This window comes from Rhinichthys klamathensis, unplaced genomic scaffold (assembly GCF_029890125.1).
Source record: "Rhinichthys klamathensis goyatoka isolate OS25496 unplaced genomic scaffold, OSU_Roscu_1.1 h1tg000281l_1, whole genome shotgun sequence".
Classification (NCBI taxonomy): Eukaryota; Metazoa; Chordata; class Actinopteri; order Cypriniformes; family Leuciscidae; genus Rhinichthys; species Rhinichthys klamathensis.
In genome coordinates this window covers 1951732-1976999 of record NW_026606800.1, presented here as the reverse complement: position 1 = coordinate 1976999, position 25268 = coordinate 1951732, and the positions used below count along the sequence as shown (strand labels likewise).

Genomic DNA, 25268 nt, shown 5'->3' with positions numbered 1-25268 from the left:
AGGTTCCGTTTAGTGTTTAAAAAAAATATTCGTTTTTTTTTGTGTAGAATAGATAAGACCCGCCAAAATTAGTTATAGTATAGGTAGTGTAGTATAGTTTAGTTTTGTATAGTGAGATACGTCACCGTCTCGCCGATTATTATTTTGACGGTCTTACAATCGTTACATACTATAGATATACATCTTTGGAACGGACAGCATGTCATGTTAGCTGACGCCTTCGTCTAGAAGTATTATGCCAGTTTAGCAAAATCATTGGCTGAAATCAGATGTAGATATTCATACACGCGTCTAAAAACTCAACTTGTGTTTTTTGACTGTTCCAATATGGCAGCCCAATGGAATATATCTATGCAATCGTTATGTCACCTTAATTCCAGCAGGTGGTGACATATGCCAAGTTATATGTAAATATAGGCTTTTTGTCATTATTACAATTCATAACGACTGATAATTTTGCAAACGTGTAGTGTCTCTGCATAATTATATTGTTTTTGCACACATGCAATGCATTATCAGTAATTAAAATATGCATTATGAAACACCAGACTACAGTGTAAGGCTCCAGTCAAAACGCCAATTTTTTACATAATTTATTTTATTTCAATTTAAAACACTCACAGGTTGCCTATGGCCATAACATGTTGTTCATTTAATCTTTCCTTGTTTCATATATGTTCATGAAGTTTCATAAATATTATGTATACAAATTATCCAAGAAATCAAGAGTATTTTTTTAGATTTAAAAAATATTTTAATATTTTTCAGCCAATTTAATTTGGATTATATTAAAGAAGAACATTAGCTTGAAAAATCCAAGTTATGCCTCCAAGTTATGAAACACCAAATAATCTTATCTCCTGCTCTCTCTTGTCATATACACAGCAGGAGAACAGATGATAATACAGCATCATTACTGTTAATGTATCAGATCAAATTACATCAACCGCACAAAGATTTCCAAGAGTTCAAATGTCTTTATTAAGAGCAAGTTGATAAAATGTTCATTGAAGCCAAAGCACTCCATCGTACATATTCGGTTTGTTCCACAAATGAGACTTACAGCAAATATTTATAAGGGATGGATTTATATATAAAATATATAGTAAATACAGTAACATTATCCTTATATCACATGCATTCAGCAGGATATACTTTTATCAAAAGTGGCAATGCAGACAGTGGTTGTTAATGCCCCTCGGAATACAGAATTATAACCCATTATACCCTTCTGTAAAATACTAGCCCAACTAAATTCAGTAAGGTGGTGGATTCAGTCTGGTACAAATTAAAATACTGATTTAATGACTCTATTGTATTCACATATTTTCAGGAAAATGTAATATGAAAAAAAAAAAAAAAAAAAAAACACTGCATGAAGCAAAATGAAAACGAGATGCCAAAATAGTGTTAAGGTAATGTGTAGAAAAGATTTAAAGTAACTAAACAGTGTCTACATATTGCATTTGTTGGCAAACAAACACAAAAGATGATGTCTAGATTGTTTAGATGAAGGTTTTGTTGGTTGGGCGACCCTTCAGCCCTGTAACAGCTAGTGGTTTACTCCAGTTTCAGCAGCTCCACATCAAACACAAGGGTGGCGTTGGGAGGAATGACACCAGGGTGTCCTGTGGCCCCATAAGCCATATCTGGGGTGCAGGTGATCTTCGCCCGCTGACCCAAACTCATCTGAAATTAGGTAAAAATATTATAGAGCAAAAATACTCCAAAGAATATGATAAGCTCCAGAGTACATGCAGCACAACATCAGACTCGAATACCTGTGCAACTCCTTCCTCCCAGCCCTTGATGACTTCCTGTCGGCCGATCTTGAATTTGAAGGGCTTGTTTCTGTCTCGTGACGAGTCAAACTTCTTTCCGTTCTGCAGCATCCCTGCAATTAAATAGCATACAGTTTAAATACACAATTATCATCACAACAACTAACTATTTTTTTTCTTTTCTAAAGAAGAAAAGAGAACCACTCAGTTCAGAGTGTTCTGGGTGGTTCCCTAAAAACGTTTACTGTTCATAACGCAAAAATCTAAGATTAAGGAGAAAATGCTACCACATCTAAACAGACAAGCATGTTGTCGAAGAAACAAGCACGATTGCAGTTGCCAGGCTCACAGGAGACAGTAATTGCAGCCTTGGACCAAGAGCTCAACAGATACCATCAGCACAACATCCTCAAGCGTCCATTTAACTGCAGATTTAGACTGTGCAACATGGTGGAAAAAAACTGACAGCCCAACACTGGTCCCAAAACAACAGCTGGTGAAACAGACAGTCCACATCAACCATCCGCCACCTGTGGAGTGGCCACACAAACAGATCCAGTAATCCCAGCTGTTTGTACTGATGTCATACCCAGTAATACCCAGTGACAACTAGATTTTTACATTTTCTCAAGCAACTTTTGCACAGGCCTTGAAGCTATGGGATCCAAATTGGGTGTTGCTAGGTCTTCTGTGTGGTTTTTAGGGTGTTGCTAGGTGGTTGCTAATGTGTTCTAGATAGTTGTTAGGGTGTTGCTAGGGTGCTCTTGCTGGTTGTTATGGTATTGCTAGTCTTCTGGGTGTTTAGAATATAGTTAGGGTGTTCTGGATGTTTCTAGGGTCTTCCGAGTGTTTTTAGGTGGTTGCTAATGAGTTCTGGGTAGTTGTTAGGGTGTTGCTAGGGTGCTCTTGCTGGTTGTTATGGTATTGCTAGAGTCTTCTGTGTGGTTTAGAGTATTGTTAGGGTGTTCTGAATGTTTCTAGGGTGTTTCTATAGGGTCTTCTGAGTGTTTTTAGGTGGTTGCTAATGTGTTCTGGGTAGTTGTTAGGGTGTTGCTAGGGTGCTCTTGGTGGTTGTTAGGGTGTTGCTACTAGAGTGTTCTGGATGTTAAAATTTAGAGTATTGCTAGTGTGTTCTGAATGTTTCTATGGTGTTGCTAGGGTCTTCTGTGTGGTTTTTAGGGTGTTGCTAGGGTGTTCTTGGTGGTTGTTATTGTTAGGGTGTTGCAGTTAACTAGTTAACTCATTCAGGATGTCTTCAGGGTGCCTTCAGTCAAACAGGCTTTAAAATCAGGCATGGTCCACTAACACACAGCTGACCCATCAGAGGGAGCGCTTCTGTGCTTATCAAAATCTCCTGTGGAATATGAGCTCTTGTGATCTAAATTAACAAAAAGAATGAAATATGAAACACTGGCCTAATTCAACAGATTATTCAGCCGGCTTAAGTAGGTCATCTTTTGCCTCTGTCCATATCAAAGGAAGAAAAAAAGAAAGAGAGAGGAAGATACACACAGAAACACTCTGGTCCTCCATTATTATAGTATAAGCATGCATATAAGAATAGGTCTTTAGTCATAAAGGCCAAATGTAAAATAAAGCATAATAAAAGATTGTAATATTTAGCAACAAAAGCTACCTAGTTTTGTCAGATGTACAGTACTTAAATAAGAATTGTAAAAAATAATACATAAATAATGCCATTTTAAATATATCCTATTTATACATTTATATTTTAGCTAGGGGTGTCAATCAAAATTAAAAATTAAATTGAAAATAATTAATAATAACTAAAACATTAATTATGATTTAATTATACCATACGATGATTGATATTAATCAGCATAATTAAATTAAAAAAAAATTTCTATTGTTTTTAACCACCTTTAATAGATTTTTTTGATTAATCAGCAAATTACCATATAGAATTGACATCACCAATACATTTAAAAAAAAAAAAACCTTCATAAAAAAATCCAAACCTAACCTATAATACCTACTATAATAAATAATAAACCTAAATCTAATCTAAATATTAAAGTAAAATTATAAAAATATATTATGTCAAATAATATAATATTTCATATATTTCATATGAAATATTGACTATTTTTCAAACTATTTTTTACAAACAATAAGGCTTTATTGGCTATAATAAGGCTAATTATTAGAACATTAATATGGTTACAATACAAACATGCTACTAGATATGTATACCAAAATTCTTTAATTTTCCAAATGTTACAAGTGTTTTCCCCCTTTTTTAACAGCAAAAAAGAAACACTATAACATGGGGAGTGTGTCTGACACAACATTAGAAGCATTCATTTCAGTTTCATCCATGCTGAGGGAGATATAAAGGTTCCTTATGCTGAGAGATGGTTCTCTGACAGTACAGTAAAGTATTAGCTTTCACTCCCCCTTGAATTTCATTGGGACTTCCAGGAAGCTCACTGCGCCAAGATATCTGCAGAGTGGGCTCCGTTCCAAAAGCAGACAGTATATTATAATATAAGCTTGTTCTACTACAAGGACCAACTAAAGCATATTTATAAATGAACTTAACTGACTGAAGTTATCCAGTGTTGCTCTACCATTACCATTTATAAACTCGATTTTTACATTTTCAGAATGTGAATAGTGCTTGTCCGAGCACAAGTTTTTAGCATGTTGTTAAATCATTCCTAGGTTGTACTGTTATAATTGTCCATCAATTTAAAAAATACCAAAAGCCTGACATCTTGACCTCGACATATTTACATATTATTAAAAATGTGGTAAAGCTTTTGTAAGCATATTGCATAGTTTTGCTTGGAGACAATTGTTTTATTTGTGATAACGCAATGAAGCATGACTTTTTTTTAAATATCCCAGCATATATTATAAATGATTTATCCATGCATATTTTATAAAAAAAAACATTTGCCTCGTAAACTTCCCCACCCTCTTGCAGCATCATCTCTTCTCTGATGATGTGTTTAGTGGCATGAGGGCGGGGCAACCTGTCACTCATGAGATCGACCAATAGCAAACCACAACCATCCAATCAATTCCCCATGGACAAAATTAAGTTCCACCCAACATTTTGTCTCTTTCAAAAAGCCGTTTCACTTGGATATATGCATGCATAGACAGTAAAGGATATAGAGCTGGTAAGTCCCGCCCATCTGTAAAACTCTAAGTGGACCTCTAGGTTGAAAAAGCGTCAATGCAAGTGAATGAGAGAAAATAATTATTTTCTAATCCCGTTTGAATTTTGCAATGAATGTGAACATATGTTGTCTGTGAATTTTTTATATAGTTTTTCGTGTAAAGAATGCTACAATTTAGCGGGTAGAATTTTCATACGGTTAGACTTTGTGTGAGAGCACTTTGTGGACTACAACTCTTCGCTGGTTTCGACGCGTTTGATATACGTCACCACCACTAGCACACGGATCCCGCTAAACAGCCTGTTTTGTTTGAATGGTGACATTTGGGTACAAAACACACAGGCATCTCGATCTAATTCCTTAGATTATCGCACCGTGATTTGTGGAGGGAAAATGTGTTATGCGGTGACGTCACATTTGCGACGTGTAGTAGTAGTCTTTCCGAGTCTTTCTCGTTATGTCTATTCCACAACTGCTAGCCAAAGAATCATACAATATACTGTAAAACTCGTTACATGAGAAATTATATAAAAAATTCACAGACAACATTATGTTCACATTCATGGCACAATTCAAACGGGATCAGAAAATAATTATTTTCTCTCATTCACTTGCATTGACGCTTTTTCAACCTAGAGGTCCACTTGGAGTTCCCTTTCGAACGGTCACTTCGTATTGCGTAGCTATACGCAGTGGGGAAACTCCTTTTCCTCGATTTACTGAAGCCTATATGTAAAACGCATTTGCAGCTGCACAGCTAGCACACTGAGCATCTGACCCGCTCATAGGCTGTGCTGCAGCAACTGCACATCCAATGGCGCGGGCGAATCTGACGCACGACCAATGAGCTAGCCCAACGTCAGAGCCCGTCGAGGGGGCGTGGCCCAGCCTATATAGACCCCTGAATTCGCCATTTTAGCAGATTTTACTCCTTCAGCGACAGTACACATGTCCCTGAGCTTTTTACTGTAGTATTCGCCGTCGAACAAGCCTTTCAGCCTGAGCGAGCTTCTCTTCAGCAGACTTCGCCTGCACGTCGATTGTCTCCTGACGCCGTCTCACCTGTGGCTATCCGGCGACATCCTATATCCTTTGTATTATTATTTTGTGAATTCTTTTCAGTATGCCTCGTTCATCCTGCGCCACGTGCGGAGGCCGTCTGCACGAGGCAGACCAGCACACGAGCTGCATTTTCTGCCTGGGTGTCGACCACGCAGAGAATGCTCTCTCTGCCGGCGGATGTGAGGCCTGCGACAGCATGCCTATCTCCGCGCTGCGCAATCGGCTAGCTCTCTCCCGGGACGGCGAGGCCACTTCAACCACGCTTTCCATTCCGAGGAAGAAGAAGCGTCGCAGCCAACGGCAACCGGAGGGTATGGAGATTTGTGAACGCACGCCGGCCGCGTCCCCGCGTGCTTCACTTTCTCCGACTCAAACGCCATCACCGGTCCTGTTCGCAGGAGACCAGTCGTGCTCGAGCGCCATCTGTGGCTTAACCTCACCGAAATCAAGGAGGCAGACAAAACGAGGTTTCTCGACGCCCCGGTGTCCAGCTCCGGTCTCTTCGGCCCGGCGGTGAAGGGATTCTCGGAGAGGTACACGGAGGCACAGAAAGCGTCCCAGGCCATGCGACACTTCTTGCCGAAACGTTCGAGCTCCGCGTCCAGCAAGCCCAAGCCGCCGCCTTCGCCTCATCCAGCCAAGCCGGCGAAACAGGCCTCTCAGCCCCGCCCTGCGGCTGATAGCCAGCACCAGTCAAGGCCCGCGAAGCGCTACCCGCTCCCCAGGCGTCAAGGCCCTCGACCCAGCGCCGTGGCCGACCAGGCGCCTCCGAAGTCGTCCTAGCATGGAGGGGAAAGAGAGAGGGCTCGTGTCTCGCGCTAGCCGGACCACCCTCGAAGAAACCAGCAAAACTTCCCACAGCTCCCTGTTCAGTTCAGGCGGCTGGGGATTTTATTATTGTAAACAGGCCCGCAGCAGTGAGCGCATCTCTGCAAACAAACGCCGTTTTCACGGCGACCCAAATAAAGCACAAAAAGAGCATGTTTCACAACCACAACACACGGGTTCACGCTCCCCCTTCACTAGGCGGCCCCCGCCCTGTTGTAACACTGACTTCCCCCCGGGCAAAAGCCTATATAGTCAGTCAAACACTCAGTATGTGCACAAATCACATTATAAGGGTATCAGGTCCCCCTATGTTAGGCGGTCCCCCCCATTCAGTGTGTCACGCCCTAGCCACACGAGTGATGGCCTGGCAAGCCATCCCTGGTGTGTCGAGTTGGGTCATAAACACTATAAAGCGAGGCTACTCGCTCCAATTCGCTCGCAGACCCCCGAAATTCCAGGCGGTTATCGAGACATCGGTGAGAAGCGGCGTGAATCACGTGCTTCGCACCGAAGTTCAGGAATTATTAGCAAATGGAGCGATAGAGTCAGTCCCTCCCACGCTAATGTATTCGGGGTTTTACAGCCGCTATTTTCTAATTCCAAAGAAAGACGGCGGGCTCAGACCCATACTAGATCTGAGGCGTTTGAACAGGGCTCTCATGAGACGGCCTTTCAAAATGTTAACACCCAAACAAATTCTCGCGCAGGTTCGCCCGGGGGACTGGTTTGTTTCAATGGATCTGAAAGATGCATACTTTCAGATTCAGATCGACCCTCGTCACAGGCCATTTTTGAGATTTGCCTTCGAGGGGAGGGCATGTCAATACACCGTTCTGCCGTTCGGTCTGGCTCTGGCACCCCGTACATTCACGAAATGTATGGATGCAGCGCTCTCCCCGCTGAAAAGCCAGGGAGTGCGTGTGCTGAATTATCTCGACGACTGGCTGGTGCTAGCGCAGTCGAGAGACGAACTAATAGTTCACAGGGATTTGATTCTCAGCCATTTAAAGTGCCTGGGTCTCACAATCAATGTTGCCAAAAGCGAACTGAACCCCAGCCAGACTGTGGTCTTTCTGGGCACGGTTTTAGACTCTGTGACAATGAAAGCGTGGCTCACTCAAGAGCGCGCGCTCTCTGTGCAGACACTGGTAGCCGCATTCAGGGCGCGCAAGCGCGCGCCTCTGAAGAGGTTTCAGAGACTGCTTGGTCTAATGGCAGCTGCATCATCAGTACTCCACATGGGATTACTGCACATGCGCCCGCTGCAGCACTGGCTGAAACGCCGTGTGCCAACCCATGCATGGCAGTCAGGCAGCCTGCGCATTATGGTGAATCAGGGGTGTTTGAGAACACTGATTCCCTGGCGGGCTCAGGACTGGTACCGCAAGGGGGTGACCATGGGGATAGTTTCCAGGAGGAAAGTGGTTTTTACAGATGCATCCAACATGGGTTGGGGAGCGCTGCACGAGGGCAAGCCTGCCTCCGGCCTCTGGTCGAGCACGGAGCAGAGCTTACATATCAACTGTCTGGAAATGAAAGCAGTTGGTTTGGTCCTGAAAGCTTTTCTGTCAAACCTCAGGGGTCACCACGTCTTGGTCCGTACAGACAACGTGTCTGTGGTGGCCTACATAAATCGCCAGGGTGGCATCAGGTCAGGCAACCTGTACGCTATGGCGAGGGACCTCCTCATGTGGGCACAAGCCAATCTGAGCTCTCTGAGAGCAGCGCATGTCCCGGGCATCCAGAATGTGGGCGCGGATATGCTCTCAAGGGGCAACACTCCCCTAGGCGAGTGGTCCCTGAACCCTCAGACGGTCAGACTAATATGGGAGAGGTTCGGCGAGGCCGAAGTCGACCTTTTCGCCTCGAGAGCCAACACCCACTGCAGGGTGTTTTTCTCGAAAAACAGGGATGCGCTGGCTCATCTCTGGCCCAGCCGCCCCCTTTACGCGTTTCCCCCCGTCTCGATGATCCCACAGGTTATCGAGCGGGTCAGGGAGAGCGGATGCCCAGTCCTTCTGGTGGCTCCTCTCTGGAAATCCAGAACTTGGTTTCCGGAACTGGTTCAGTTGTCAGACATGACCCCCTGGCCTGTTCCGATGAGGAAGGATCTCCTCACACAGGCCAACGGAACGATGTGGCATCCCCGACCCGATTTATGGGCCCTCCATGTGTGGCCCCTAAACGGGTATCCGCGGACCTTCCTGACAGGGTCTTAAGCACTATCTCTGAAGCAAGGGCCCCGTCTACTCGGCGCCTTTATGCTTTAAAGTGGTCGGGTTTTTCCAGCTGGTGCTCGAGAAATCGTATTGACCCAGAGTCATGTGAGGTTTCGGTGGTGCTCTCCTTCCTGCAGGAGCTACTGGACGCGGGCCGCACCCCGTCCACGCTCAAAGTGTATGTGGCAGCCATCGCAGCGCATCATGCTCTGGTGGCTAGCCAATCACTAGGAAGGAATGACCTGGTGGTAAAGTTTCTGAAGGGTGCTAGGAGGATTAACCCCTCCAGGCCCCCTTCGGTGCCGCCTTGGGACCTCTCCACGGTCCTTAGGGCCCTGAGGGGACCACCTTTTGAGCCGCTCCAGTCGGTTGATCTAAAACCACTTTCGCTAAAGACTGCTCTCCTGTTGGCATTGGCATCTATCAAGCGAGTGGGAGATCTGCAGGCCCTCTCTGTGAGTCCTGCATGTTTGGAGTTTGGATTGGATGACTCCAGAGTCATTCTCAAACCCAGGCATGGTTAGGTACCCAAGGTGCTCTCAACGCCGTTTAGAGCACAAGTTATTACGCTATTAGCCCTTCCCCCTTCTGCCGAGGATGGGGAGGTTAATCTTCTCTGCCCTGTCAGGGCGTTGAGAATCTATTTGGAGCGTTCTGTGTCTTTTAGACAATCAGAACAGCTGTTTGTCTGCTTTGGGGGCCGATCTAAGGGTCATCCAGTCACTAAGCAAAGACTGTCTAGATGGATAGTGGATGCCATCTCTTTGGCTTACACTGCAGTGGGTCAGGTTTGCCCCATAGGTGTCAAGGCCCATTCGACCAGAGGTATGGCCTCGTCGTGGGCTTGGTCATCTGGTTTTCCCATTCAAGATATTTGTGATGCGGCCGGCTGGTCCTCGCCTTCCACATTTATGAAGTTCTATAATATGGAGGTACCTTCCCTGCAGGCGAAGGTGCTTTCGGTATGATTGAGACCTGACAGTGGCTGGTCTTATCTACAAAAATTACTGTGCTTAATCACATACATATTATATAAACCCGCTTCGGCCGGTAGTAAGGTTATACTAATAATCCCGACGGTGTCTGGTTTTGTTAGTATATTCTGTTAGTTTTTACTGACTTATATATATATTATTCAGACCCGACTGTGTCTGGTCTGTTATATATACATGTATATGCATATGTTATTGGGTTCTGGCTTGTTCTGTTAGCTCAGGGGTCCTGTTACTCAGGGTGCGGCGTTTTGCATGGTGTCCCCACTGCGTATAGCTACGCAATACGAAGTGACCGTTCGAAAGGGAACTACTCGGTTACTATCGTAACCTCAGTTCCCTGAGATAGGGAACGAGTATTGCGTAGCCGGCCGCACTATGGTAACTAGTGAAGTTGTCGCTTCGTATAAACCTGCTATAATGGCGAATTCGGGGGTCTATATAGGCTGGGCCACGCCCCCTCGACGGGCTCTGACGTTGGGCTAGCTCATTGGTCGTGCGTCAGATTCGCCCGCGCCATTGGATGTGCAGTTGCTGCAGCACAGCCTATGAGCGGGTCAGATGCTCAGTGTGCTAGCTGTGCAGCTGCAAATGAGTTTTACATATAGGCTTCAGTAAATCGAGGAAAAGGAGTTTCCCCACTGCGTATAGCTACGCAATACTCGTTCCCTATCTCAGGGAACTGAGGTTACGATAGTAACCGAGTAGTTTTACGGATGGGCGGGACTTACCAGCTCTATATGTCACAATAGAAAAGAAAAAAAACATCGCAACTTCCGTTTCATGCCGACTTTAACAGAGAGATTTTAATGTCAATATCTTTACCGACCCTTTACAAACCCAGGATAATAACAAGTCACAGAATATGTCGCAGCTTGTACTACCAGCTCCACTGTAAATTATTTTCCATGATTCCAATCAGCGCGCGGTCATGTTGGGTGGGAGCTTTTCTGTGCCCGATGGATGTAGACGAGCAGATGTGAACCTGATGCTTTCAGTGGAAAAAAAACCTAAAGTCAATCTTGGTTCCTGAACCTGTGCGTGAGAGTGTGAACCAGTAACGTTACAGCAGGCGGAGGCCAGGACGGTTATTTTTACCTCAGCTTACAGTATCTGTCTACCCGAGCTGGCAGTCGGTTTCTCTCAGTCAGCGTCAAATGTAATCAGATGCACACGCTACCTGAATGCACCTGCCTCTTATAGATTTGTTGGCACATTTCAACTCAAAAATATGTCAGCAGAAAACCACGTGGCACGGCAAACTTATGGGTTCATGAATCATCTAACAAGAGTATTCCGGCGGAAACATCAGATGCAGAGAGAGAAAACATACTTTCAAATGGTGCGGGATGATGATTAAGACAAACAATATGCCTACTTGGTATTTCAATAGAATGATGGTGTTAATAAATATTGATGTAAATAAATATGAATGCTCCTATTTGAATCCTTAGCTGTTGATATTAAAAATGCAGCTGACTTCTGATCAATTATCTCAACATCAACAAACAACACATATAGGCTACATATATGCATATATAAGACATCACTTTTTAGTGCCAAGTCTATATTTATTTGATTAAAAATACAGTAAAAACAGTAAAATTGTGAAATATTATTACAAATTAAAATAACTGTTTTCTGTTTTAATATATTCAAAAATGTAATTTATTCCTGTGATGCAAAGCTGAATTTTTCAGCATCAATACGCCAGTCTTCAGTGTCACATGATCCTTCAGATATCATTCTAATACGCTGATTTGCTTCTCAAGAAACATGATTGTTTTAATACATTTTTAAAGCATGTTTTTGTGGAAACCATGATACGTTTTTAAGGATTCTTTAATAGTTCAAAAGAACATCATTTTATTTTAAATATAATTTTTTTGTAACAATAGGCTATAAAGTCTTTAATGCCAGTTTTGATCAATTTAATGCATCTTTGCTGAATAAAAGTATTAATTTCTTTCAAAGAAGAAAATCTTACTGACGTTTAAAAGGTAGTGTATACGTCTTCATTTTGTCCAATAATCTCCACACTAACTCAATCTTATATTACAGGCTGCTGAGTGGTGACCTGTACAACTCATTCCCAGAACTTGAAACCCTGGCTGCATCCCAATTTCCAGACTATCCATACTATACATGCCAGAATATGCCAGCATCTTGAATCATAGTTAAGTTGGAAAAAGGAAAGCCAAATGTGCCCGGATGGTGAATGGGATAATCTTGTTTTAAGTGATATAAAAATACAAAGAGAAAAAAAATATGTTGAAAATTTGTCAACAACAAAATGAAGTGTATGAAACGTTACATTATGTGAAGTAGGTAAGAATAACTGCAGAGACAATTTTTGTATCGGGGTCAATTATTCCTTTAAAAAAGGTTAAAGCATTGAACTGTGGCTCAAACATAAGCTAAAATCTAAAGAAGGGAATATGTAAGGGATAATGTAGAGCGAGGCGGTTGTTATAGCGAATACAACCCCGACAGGCTGATCAGGACCCCGAAGCGTCTTGAATCAGCCTGAATGTTCTCTTAAAAACGGAATAACTTTGACCGAACATTCTATTAATGTTACTGGAAAAAACGTTTGTTCACAACTTTGAGAGAACGTCCTGAGAACATTCCCTGTTAGCTGGACAGGTTGTTTATTATCAGCAGTCATGGTTGGATGCCGAGTGAAATGGGATGGATTTTATAATGGGCTCGTGTCTGAATTAGCAGAGACCCCCACCCCGTTGCACACCTACCATTCTCTGACCCAGGCGGGCAGAACTAATCAATTAGCCCAGTCCCGCTGGGTCCCCTGGGGTTTATTATTAGAGCACAGGAAGCCATCAGATCTCTCGTGACAGGCGGCTCTATTAATAACAATGGCAACACTATGTATAAATATGTTCTGAAGAGACACCCATGTGATTGGTGGTGGCACTAGGAGAGCACTGTAATGGTAATAAAGAGAAACCCACTATAGGTGTCTAGTTCCCTGAACCCTGACCAGACATTCAGAGGCAGGAAAGTAGTGATGTCATGTGCAATTATTATGGTATTTATTACATGGCTTGGTTGAATTCTAATGTAGAATGCGGTCTGTTATTTCTTGATAACAGACCACTGCTAAGTATAACACACCGTTGCCATGAAAAAACAGAGCGTTGCTATGGACGCAGGATTCTAACCATATAGAGACGGAACAGACTATTTTCTTTAGCAGAAGCAATACAATCGTTTTTAAAACAATAAACTCCTTTTTAAATCAATATTTTGTGTCAAATTATTGATTTATTTGGTAGGTAGCCATGTAATAAGCGGGATAATGTAGAGCGAGGCGGTTGTTATAGCGAATACAACCCCATTCAGAATTGTTTGCAAAATTATAAAATGGAATGTTCCCTACTTCCCTTCCGTTTACACCCATATAACCAAGAAGAAAAAAAAAAATGTTTTTAACATGGAGAATAGAAAAGTTTCTTGAGCAGAAATCAGCATATTAGAATGATTTAGAATGATCATTAGAATGATCATGTGACACTGATGATGAATATGAAATATGAAAAATCCTATGACTATGCTATATAAATGCTGAAAATTCAGCTTTGATATGACAGGAATAAATGACAGTTTAACATATATTAAAATTGCAAACAGTTTATACAATTTTACTGCTTTTCCTCTATTTTTGATCAAATAAATGCAGCCTTGACGAGCATAAGAGAATTCTTTCGGAAACATTAAAAATCTTACAGACTCTTACAGACAAACTTTTAAAAGGCAGTGTAAAATGATGTTTACATAAAATAAAGCGTGCGGTTCCGAGTTTGTCGTCTGTTTTGAGTGCACGGGATGGGCATTCGCACATTCTCCGTGCGTTCTGTCTTGTCGTGTGAGCGTGCTGTTTCGCTCGGGCTGTACGCTTCTTTCATGTCATTTTTTGTTTAGTTTTGTCATGTTTTGGCTTATGAGTGTTCTCATTACTATAGCTGTTTGTTCCTGTTCTCGTTCTGTTTGAGCACAAGGCTTGTGTTGTGATTGTGTTCGCTGGCCACATTTTTGTCATGTTTGGTGTGAGCACATGGCTTGTCATGTTTATTTCTTTGGGCTATTTTCTCTCCTGTCTATTGTCTTAACCCTATCCGATTATTGGTTCATTTGCCCCACCTGCTCTCCCTCGTTACCTGCCTTGTTTGCTTCCTATTTGTGACTCTGGACCACAAAACCCGTCACATGGGTCACTTTTATTAAATTGAGATTTATACATCATCTGAAAGCTGAATAAATAAGATTTCAAACGCGATCGGGAATAAAATAATCGTAATGACACCACAAAAACATTTTTGGGGCAAAGTTGCTTGCGACTAGGGCTGGGCATCGAGTTAGATACTTTTTAGGCACTGAGCGAATTGCCTAGATACCATCGAGCATCAAAAAATCTCTTGTTGTTCGGTACCAAATTTCGATACCTAAGAAGGGGTTCGAAATTATTCGGATTATTCAAATGAACCGAAAAAAATTTCAGCAACATCAGTCAGCCAATAAGCACGCAACATGATTGGCTGTGGCGAGGCATCAAGGAAAAACACTAGTTTACGGCAGTTATGCCCAGAGCTCATACGTGAGGCTGTAGTGTGTAAGCGTCCCAATCCCCATAGATGTTAAAGATGTGGAAAAGATCAAAAGTGTGGCTACATTTCACCAGGCTCAATGCCAACAGTGCGCGATGCAATATTTACGACAAGATAATTGCTGCCAAGACCGGCAACACGATAAATCTGATGAGGCACTTGACAGTGCACGGAATAAACTTAAGAACAGAAAGTTGTTTCGTCTTCGACTGCAAGAAGAACTGGAGCGCGTCACAAATGAACCGAAACCCTGCGTACAGGCTACTTGCCACACAGACATGAAAAATAGGCATATAAGAAAGCTTGAAATGTATACTTTTAAACGAACCAATTCGAATCGAAAACAAATTCTCTCTGATTATATAATCCATTTCTCTCTATAGGCATGCACATTCACTACTGCAGAGATGACGAGTCAGCAATGTCAACTTCATCTTTGCAGCCTACACTGACTCAGAAAACACTAGTTTATTAATGAACAATTAAAATGTCTCCTTGCTATTTTCTCCCGACACATTCATAATCATTAGGCTACTTTTGCCAGTGCTTTACGGCAAGATTTATGCGTGTGCTTGACCGTGAGGCATTTATGAGTCATTGAGTCTGTGAAGAAAAAGTCAACAAACTGAACAAATAAAACCAAAGGTAATGTAATGTAATCTTGTTAAAACATTTTTCATAAAATTGGTATCGGAAAAAGTATCGTTCAGGAACCGGTATCGAAGTCAAGGTATCGTATCGAAAATGTTTGAACGATACCCAGATATAGACTTTGTTGTGTCATATTAGGACAAGTGACAATCAGTCACAAAGCTTTTCTTTTAGTCAGCAATTTCCATTGCTTTGATTTAATTATCTGATATGAGCTAAACAAAAATAAATAAATGGCCTAGAAAACGCTTTCTGTCGCTTATTGCATCTGACCTCAATGAAACATGGTTTCTGACCCCTAATTTCACAATTTATGCTTCTTTTTTTTTTAAATTATAAATCTTAAGCCCAAATTTCCCTCCTGCTCCTACACTCCAAACATTTGCCCTATTGATTTTTGTCCATTTCATCCAAAAAGAGTGTGGTTGAATAGTGATGACTTGCCTGTCTCTGGTGGTAATGCTGTATCTGGTTCACTCCAGGGCTCGAGGGCTCTCAGCAAAGGCCCTGCAGTGCTATATTAAGTGCTGCAGAAGGGCTGTATTGACGTCTGCAGTGAGTCTGACCCTGTTTGCTGCTCTGAGTGCTAATGATCTCACAGTCAGAGCTGCCTCAATCTAGCTTATAATAACACTGAGAGTTCGCTCTCAAACTGTTTACATCAATCCTAGTGCAGATCCCTCTGAAAAGACAGGAAAGAATCATATTTTTGTCTTTTTTTGGCAGTATTAAAACTATTCCGTAAGAAATAACAATTTTGTCCTACAGAGATAATCACTGCTGTTGAAATGTTTGGCTTCTATAAGATTTTTTGTTGTATTATTGTATTATCTGCAACAATATGAACATAATGAGTGGAAAAGACATCAATTTTCTGATCCAGTTGGCAACATACTGTGTGTCATGCACAATAGTAAATGTCCAAAGTTCAAGCAATAATTATAAGGGCTTATTATGTAGTTGAAGACCAAGCAATTCAATACAGGGAAAGAACTGCAACACTTATCAAGTTCTACCCGTGTTTTCAAAGAGAATCACTGGGATACTGAGACGAAAGAAAACATTAAACAAGAGGAGACAGAATGTTGTTATCGACATCCTGTTTCCGGTCTGTCTGAGTTGGTCGACTGCAGGGCGCACTGGTCGTCTGAGCGAAACCTCCAATAAACAACACATGTGAACATTTACATCAGCAGATAGTTTACCTATGTAATGCACAACGCATGTCTGTCCTTTCTTCGGAAAAGTTCTTCCTGTGAAGAAAGAAGAGAATGAGACAGTTAGTGCAAAGAATCATAGCATGTGAATCCACTGGCACACCATCACAGTCTGGTGATGAAGAAGCTTTTTCAACTTGTAGCTAATGTTATCAGTTCATTAACTCCTAGTTAAGACGACACCCCCGCTGACCGTTCACTGATCGTCTGATGTGTTCAGCACATAAAAATGGCAAGAGCTGACTCAAATGTCCAGGTCCAATCTTATTGGCTGGCTGACACACAGCTTCAAGACTCACGTCTTAATCAGTCAACTGGGTAACAAGGGTTGCCAGGATATGTACAATGATCACTTCTGAGGCTTTTAACAGATTTTCAGAGGTTTGCAAGATTTGCGGCATTGAATCTTTGAAAGATACTCAGGTTTAGTCCCCTTAGCAGCTTTTTATGACCAAGAACAACCCAAACAGGAAGAAAAGGTCTGATTGGCATGTAAAGCGACAAACCACCGGTTGTATTGTTACATTTTCTGATTAGCATTGGCTGCGTTCGAAATCGCATACTCTCTTGACTAGGAACTTATTTTGAATAATAGCTTCACGACCGTTAAAAAGTATGTTCTATATTGTATGAGTGTGTAGTATGAATGTAATCCAGACGTACTACATTCGCCATGTTGTCATTATCATATGACCTACAAGCATCAGTTGCGTCGCTTCACTACCATTCATAAATCCTCTCCCGTGGCCTCATGGGATAGTAAAGTGTCTATCATATACACACTTCAGAATCTCGCTAAAAGTTGTAGGTCCTCTGGGGACTTTTTGCTCTGCTCTTTTATGAGTACTGTGAATTCAGACGTACTTCTTTTCTCACACGCTTCTTTTTTCACCTACTAATAGGTATGCAATTTTGGATGCAACCATAGAGTTTGTCTAAAATAGATACCACAAATAATAGACCACCACAGTGGCAAAAACTTGTTCAAATAATTGTGGAAATAGCTTAATTTAATCCACAAAACCCTAAAGGGATCAATAAAAACGCTTCTAAATCCATAAGCAGCTCCTACAGTCATGAGACTTGGGTATGGTCTTCATCTGCAGTCCAGGGCAGATCAGGAAAACTGTGTGTGTGTGTGTGTGTGTGTGTGTGTGTGTGTGTGTGTGTGTGTGTGTGGTGGAGGTGGTGTCTGATTAATGTGTGTGGGAGCTGGACAGGAATGTGAGCCACATGACAGCAGGCTGGTGGGGGTCAGATAGGATGTCAGACGAGAGCGTCCCACAGACGCAAGGGACCAGAGCAGAGCAAGAGAAAATAAAAGCGCCATTACAACGCATTCATTTCTGACACTGTGCCACTCAAGTAGGCAGTTCTTGAGTTTGATGACTTGTGCCAAGAATTTTACGTCTGAAAGGTGTCAAAATCAGATGAGCTCATGGTCACTCCAGCACTTCTTTACAGCTTCTATTGATCATTTCATAATAATGCTCATTATTATGACTCACTGGCCTCCTATTGGTCCATATAAGCTTATAAATGAATAATCAGACTCTCAGCCCCAAATTCTGAGTATAAAAAAACATAAACACAAATGTAACCATTTTAAGCGTATAGGCATGTTGAGTTGTTAGAATATTATAAGAGTGTCACTTCTCTGATGTTTTTACCCAAAGTGACTTAAATACAGTAAAGAAATAGCCCAATAAAATAACTTGGGGTTAAAAGTATATAATTGAAAATCAAAGACTGGATTTACCTTTGATGTTTTCTTTGTGCAATATTGGCAAGCTTTATATAAAATAAATAAATTATATAGATAGCCTACAGTGTCACATGAAATGATCTGCACATTTGTATTTAGATATTAAAGATAATTTAGTATTCTCTCTGTGTGTATATATATATATATATATATATATATATATATATATATATATATATATATATATATATATATATATATATATATATATATATATATATATATATATATCATTCAGCAAGGACAAAATAATTGATCAAAAGTGACAGTTAAGACTTTTAGGTTGTTACAAATAAATATACTATACAAAAATGTTGTTCTTCTGAACTTTCTATTAATCAAAGAAAAAATGTGTCATGGTTTCCACAAATTTATTAAGCGGCTGTTTTTAACATTGACAATAATAAGAAATGTTTCTTGAGCAGCAAATTATCATATTAGAATGATTTCTAAAGGATCATGTGACACTGAAGACTGGAGTAATGATGGAAATTAGGAAAAAAGACATTTTAAATATTGTAAATAAAAACAATTATTTTAAATTGTAATTGTAATATTTCATATTACTGTTTTACAGCATTTTCTCTCATATAAATGCAGCCGTGGTGAGTATAAAAACCCCACATTTGTGAGTGGTTTGGCTATGAAGTGATAATGTGTGGTCCCAATGCTTTTTAGTTATACTCTATATCAGTTTGGCCAATCAGATACAAGATATAAATCCATACATTGTGTCAATGAAAGTGGCATCATGGCCAACCGGTCAGTTTGTAATGCAGGTAAACAGGTAATGCAACAAGTGGCACACATAACAGCATTGTGCCATTAGACCAGACCAGCAGAGACTGCCAACTGTGCCAAATGATCCTGCAAAGCCCCCTCGGATTAACATCAAAGCTCATGTCTAGCCAGGGCAAAAATGCTGCCATCTGAGACATAAACGATCAACAGCATCTACCTGCATTTCATCAGCAAAATCATTCTACAAGCATGTTGTAGAGGAAATCCTGAAGAAGGCACATTTTTGACAGCTGCAGTGAGGAATCATAATGAGAAGAGTGTTTGAGTTGGCACGCATGGCACATTATTCTGCTGGGCACAGACACGATAAATCCCTGACTAGACAGTGAGCGGAAACATCCTCATCATATAGCGATGGGCATTTCGTTGAATCTGTACTGTTAGTGTTGACTTCTTTACGCAAATAAATATGCAATGAAAATTCAAGAATGTTATTATGTAATTAGAGAGACAGAATGTTCCCGCAATCCCGCTTTTACCACTACAATGTCCCAAAACAACATTCGAATTCGCCAGTCGTCCTAATATAGATAGAACGTTTGGGAATTTGAAATTCGAACTTATTAGATCATAGCATCTTACCATCTCCTGGAGATATTGTTTCAATCTCAACACCCATTCTGTTCGCGCGGATAGTTCCTTCAGTGGTGAGAGAGAGAGAGACAGAGTGTGAGAGACTACAGCGCTACTGCACTCCGCCCACTGTCATCATATCAGCCTAACTGTATGCGCGATGGTCAACCCGTGCCGTGGTGATGTGAAATATAATATTGGGCAACATTCCGTTCTGATGACCTCAATTTTTATACGATTCTGGAATAGTGTGCTGTGTGTAACATCCATTAACGACACTTGTAAAATAGGTCATTTTTATGTTGTATATATCTTATTGCAGTTCTGAATGTACATTGACTTTATTCGTTTGAAGTTTAATAATAATAAAATATATTTGAACTAGCCCTTTAAAACGAATTGTTCGAAAGAATCGATTCGCGGAAATGAACTTTCTATCGCGAGTTTGAACGTATGTGAACTACAACTCCCAGAATGCCCGAGTCATTCTCTTTCCGTTTGTCCATGACTTCAAATGTCTCCGCGGGGAAATGTCATGGGAAATGCGGACACTGCTCAGGTTTACGTGATTTTCTTTCTGTGGAGTTGCCATGGTTTCCGCAGGGTTGTCAATAGCATTATGGTATGTTTTTAATATTACCTTCTGAAAATACTGGTTTGCTATTTTTATCTTATATTTTTGCTCTTATTTTCAGGATTGTTCTAGATCTTCTTCACATGCTAGCATGTGGGATTGTGGCAATACAACACGTGAATAAAACAGTTTCGCGAACGCACCTTACAGAGAAATTAGACAAAAACTTTGTTTTTTTGCGTATGATAGTTATTGTTACTACTCTAAACTTCAACTTCAAACAATGCAATAAGCTTTTAGAATATTTTTGTGGTCTAACTTTGGCTAACATGGTAACTTTTAGTAAGGGGTTATTTTGTATTATGTTTAAAGTGAAATTTATGTGATTCTTCTCAGTCTTTGATCATGTCTGTTGTGGTAAACTGACTTCCCATTACAAATATTAACAATAGTTTTTTTTAAATAATTTTTTATACAGTTGGTTTTACTACAATTAGCATTAACTAATTAATTATTGATCGATTGATTACCATTCTGGCTAATTCAAAGCCACCACAGTTTTATTGTAGTTATAGTCTAGTAGCTTTTTTTTTTTTTTTTTTGTAAAGGGCTGTTTTTCATGTCAGCATACATTTTCAAAAGTGACATTTCTGTGGTGTTCAGTCTTTGTATATGTCTTGTCTTATATATTTTTGTGTATTTCAGGCCTGGGGCTGAAAAAAAAAAAAAAGACTTAGCATTCAAACCTCAGAAGGTTTTATGACGTCGGGGGTCGTGTCAGCCTAATCTGGTCATCCTTGAGTGGAGCCTCACTCGGGCCAATAGGATTAGAGAGTGAGGGAAGAGGCTTTACCTATTCTTGGAGTATGTGATGGCAGTCTTCTCATACTGAAGCACAGAGTTGCATCTATCTCTCAATTCTGACTCAGTTCCTGTATGACCAGGAACATTATTTTCCTTTCCATTGGATAATCTGAACCAAGCATGGAGCTAGGAAAAGCCAAACTTCTGAGAACAGGGTTAAACACCCTGCACCAAGCCATTCACCCTGTGCACGGAATAGCCTGGACGGACGGTAAGCAGGTCTGTCTCACGTCATTGTATTCTGTTGACGATGAGCCCAAATTTGGTGACACCAATGTCATTGGACAATTCGAACATGTCTTGGGACTCTTCTGGGGGCCGTTGTGCTGCTCCGGGTCCCCGGCGTTGCTTGCCGTGCAGCATAAGAAGCACATCACTGTCTGGCAACTTCAGCTGAGCGCTTCGGAGCAAAACAAACTCCTGTGCACGCAGACCTGTGAAATGAGCGAGCCGTTCCCACTGCTGTCCCAAGGATGTGTCTGGCATCCCAAAATGGACATCTTAGCGGTTTTGACCAAGCGGGACGCCTCGGTTTTGTTTACTGTGCGGGTCGATAATCGTCGCGTGAAGGCCGACATCAAGGGCAGTGGTCTAATCCATTGTGCCTGCTGGACTAAAGACGGAACCCGCCTTGTGGTTGCCATCGGTAGCGCATTGCACTCGTACATTTGGAACGACATCCAAAAAAGCCTGGTGGCGTGTTCCTTCTGCCCTGTTTTCGATATAGGTGGGTATATCTGCGCCATCGAGTCCACCAACGACGCTCAAGTGGCTGTGGCAACTGAACTTCCGCTTGATAAAATTTGCGGGCTCAATGCAGGCATCGCCTTCGACCTACCGAATGAGTCAGAGGTATCGACTTGTCGCCCTTCTCCTGTTTTGACAGTGGATACGGACTATTATTTGGACTCTAGACGGAGATCATGTGGTTCTGAACGCTCGGGACACGCCTCTTCATCCGGACCCATGGATCTAACGCACATTCTCGCCAAACACAGGAAATCAGACCCGAGCCCTCTCATTCACTTGAGGCGGCGGGATCATTTGTCGGGAACTGGTCAGGACTCCTCTCATTTGATTCTAGTAACGTACGAACGCAAGGTCACCACTACAAGGAAGGTCAGCATCCCTGGCATCTTGGTCCCTGACATCATTGCCTTCGATCCGAGCGGGAGCACGATGGCCGTGGCTTCGAACACGTGCAACATGATCCTGGTTTACTGTATCACGGATTCTTCCATGCCCAACGTGCAACAGATCCAGCTGCAAAAGAACGAGAGGCCCAAAGGGGTGTGCTTTTTCACCAACAAGATGTTGCTCTTTATGATTGGCCGGCAGAAGTCCAATGATCCTGCTTTCCTCCCCTCCTCCAACACGGACAAGTACATCTTGAGGCTAATAGCCAAGGAACTGGTATTCGACGAGGAAGGTGTCACCCCAGTGGTTCCCAAGTCCGAGCCGCCAAGCCAACATCATGGGATTAGACGTCATTCTGAGAACGTTTCTAAAGAGGATCGTCTATCAATTAAGGATCTTATTCTTCCCGGAGGCTCTGTAATTGTTTCGCCATCCAGTCGGAGAAAACTAATCGAGGAGGTACGCAGCTCGGATTTGAGCCCCGTGGCAAGCTCCACCGACTTCTCAGATAGAGCGTCCAGTTCCTCTTCCATTACTCTAGAAAACTACGACATGGATCACATCAGCCGCATGGCCACGCTCGCCGTAGCCGGTCAGGCCAGCCGGGATTCCAGTCGGCCGTGTTCGCCCAGGTACGAGGTCTCGGAAAAATCATACTCCGATGCCACTCCACCAAAGAACAGCTTTCAGTCCAAGGAGAACAACCTGGAGCAGCTGACGCAGAACATGGAGAGGATTTTCACCCGATTTGCTGACCTCCAGCAGTGCCTCTCAGAAATCCGAGACTTCACCCAGAACGGCAAGAAGATCGCATGCAGTTATCCATCCGCTTATGAACCGCAATACGTGCACATTACATGTCAGGTATGACTTTTTTTATTTTTATTTTTTTATTGTACAGTGGAGTCTAAACTTAAGCAAGGAAAGTCTGCAGTCTTCTGTAGTAGAAAAGTGAAGAGTGCTAATCTGTTGATTTTATGTGTTCGATTAATTGCATAAAGAATTCGTTTTGCGGTATTGTATTGAAAAACCAACATCTTAATCTCAATATGCAAATGATCTCAAACAAAAATATGATGCATATGGTTTGAATAATTTAGAATTTTGTATTGCAATAATTTTAATACTATAGTTTATTTTATTATTAAATGTAATATTATATTATGATTATTATTCAATTTTACAACACTACACATTATAAATATAATTTATAAATAATATAAATCATAATTAATATAAATAATAACAATATTGATTATTATTTCTAATATATTCCATTAAAATAATTTATAAATTAAATGCAAACTATACAATATAAGAGCACATGCCTTAATAACTGATGGCATTTGTTGTCAACCATTTTCATTGTCAATTTTTTATTTCATTTTTTTAAATGATTGATTAGTTAGTTTTATTGACTTTTATGCAGTTGCATTAGTGGTTCTTAGCAGACTTCCGTTTGTTGAATTTATCAGTAGAGTTACAACCTTCTTAGACGTTGTCATACAGTGAATGTTAAATTGAATAAATACACCACAAAATAAATGATTACTTGATTAAATGATTTGCTTCTGGAGCTAAGCCTTAATCCAAACCAAGACTCCACAAAGCCCATTTTACTCTTAGTCAGACCATCAGGCATTGTAAAGCATCACACCAACTCTGTTGTCAGTACAACCCTTTGTCAGCAGATGTCAGATTGAAGTGATTCTGTTGACCTAGGCATAATTTGTTTTAGGGGCATCATCACTTAATCCGTGACCACATGACCAGGTCTGTTATGAATGACGCTCCCCTAGTGACTCATGGTGTTCATCGATTGTGTTTTCCTCCAGAAACAGTTGTCTGAGAATGTGTATACGGACGAGAGAAGGGCGCTGCTGCTGTGTGTGGGACGGCTCTGCCTGCGGCTGGTACAGGAACTCTTCGGCCTGACCGTCGTGGAGATGATGCATGGTACGTCTGGATGATAGAGAGACCTTGCAAAATGCTGATTACACCAACTTGATCAATACATATGTAATAATATGAGACATTATCTCATATTATAGAGGTTCAATAAGTTAAGATGTGTATTATTGCGTTGATAAGCTGACTTTTTGCATGAAAAAGTGGTTGCAACCATTGCACACTGAACGTTTGTGAGATCTGTGTTGACATTTCAGGCAGATTTGCTCTTTTCAACAATGAGGAGATGGGATCTTTTAATGACGCTGTGCAATGCAGCGAATCCTTTGTTGAAGACAGATTGTTCAAGTGCTTTGGCTTCATTTAATTGTCAATGACTAAAATAGGAAGTGATTAGGTGGTGCAATCGGATTTGAGGGTTTAAGGTTGAATCAGCTTACAGCCTTTTGTGCTGTGCATCTCTACACTAATGTCTGCTCAAACCACTGTCACTTACCGTATGCTGAGACTGCAAATGAATGTGCAGAAATGACTTTTTCTTCTTCTCACAGGTCCCATGTGGATCGTCTTGGTAGCTGATGCAGATGGTTTCGTCCCGCTCACGTTTAAACACAAGGACGAGCTCACGATCAGGAACGCCAGAAGGAAATCTCCTGCAAGACCCCCAAATGGCACAGACGAATTTCTCCCTGAAAGTCCACTGTCTCCCAATGCAGAGAAATGAAACCCATATCATCGCTAGAGGACTTTTTAGAAAGAGTTTTTATAATATTTGTCTTTTGTCGGCTGGATATTTGTGGCTAACACAGGGATATTCCAAAATTTGGAATTCAGGGAAAATTTCTTGCCGACATATTCGCCTCTTTGATATTTAATGAATGATGGTAGATTTGTGTAGCATGAGAGATGTCAAGGGCAGAACATTTTTTGTTTATTTTTCAGAAGAAATACTTGAGTGCCTGCTTGATTATTTTTGCTAAAAATTAGTTTCTATTTTTCTCCATACAACAAAATGAATATATATGTAATGTATTAAAACTCATAGTGAAACTTCAAAGTGATTGTGTTCTGTAAACCACAAATGCACATGAACCACACAATAGCACCTTAATACCTTTTTGC

At 41.3% G+C, this 25268-nt stretch overlaps 2 protein-coding genes across 2 annotated transcripts; one reads left to right on the top strand and one right to left on the bottom strand.

Moving 5' to 3' along the window:
* Nucleotides 1-957: 957 nt before the first annotated feature.
* fkbp1b (FKBP prolyl isomerase 1B) lies at nt 958-19776 on the bottom strand. Its single transcript, XM_056269257.1, has 4 exons — nt 19673-19776; nt 16513-16560; nt 1782-1894; nt 958-1689 (listed from the first exon to the last, which is right to left on the bottom strand). Exons 1-4 carry the CDS (start codon nt 19707-19709, stop codon nt 1561-1563), a joined length of 327 nt encoding a protein of 108 aa, XP_056125232.1. The 5' UTR covers nt 19710-19776; the 3' UTR covers nt 958-1560.
* A 439-nt stretch (nt 19777-20215) lies between these two features.
* wdcp (WD repeat and coiled coil containing) lies at nt 20216-25203 on the top strand. Its single transcript, XM_056269250.1, has 4 exons — nt 20216-20285; nt 20943-23102; nt 24074-24194; nt 24698-25203. Exons 2-4 carry the CDS (start codon nt 21222-21224, stop codon nt 24868-24870), a joined length of 2175 nt encoding a protein of 724 aa, XP_056125225.1. The 5' UTR covers nt 20216-20285; nt 20943-21221; the 3' UTR covers nt 24871-25203.
* The last annotated feature ends 65 nt before the right edge of the window (nt 25204-25268 follow it).

What these genes read in the sequence shown, in the direction of transcription:
- fkbp1b (XM_056269257.1), bottom strand. Translation starts at nt 19,709, where the DNA reads ATGGGTGTTGAGATTGAAACAATATCTCCAGGAGATG. An exon ending in ATGCGTTGTGCATTACATAG is followed by an intron (nt 1,895 to 16,512) that starts GTAAACTATCTG and finishes ATTTAATTGCAG; the next exon opens with GGATGCTGCAGAACGGAAAG. An exon ending in GGGAGGAAGGAGTTGCACAG is followed by an intron (nt 1,690 to 1,781) that starts GTATTCGAGTCT and finishes ACCTAATTTCAG; the next exon opens with ATGAGTTTGGGTCAGCGGGC.
- wdcp (XM_056269250.1), top strand. Translation starts at nt 21,222, where the DNA reads ATGGAGCTAGGAAAAGCCAAACTTCTGAGAACAGGGTTAAACACCCTG. An exon ending in ACGTGCACATTACATGTCAG is followed by an intron (nt 23,103 to 24,073) that starts GTATGACTTTTT and finishes GTTTTCCTCCAG; the next exon opens with AAACAGTTGTCTGAGAATGT. An exon ending in CGTCGTGGAGATGATGCATG is followed by an intron (nt 24,195 to 24,697) that starts GTACGTCTGGAT and finishes TTCTTCTCACAG; the next exon opens with GTCCCATGTGGATCGTCTTG.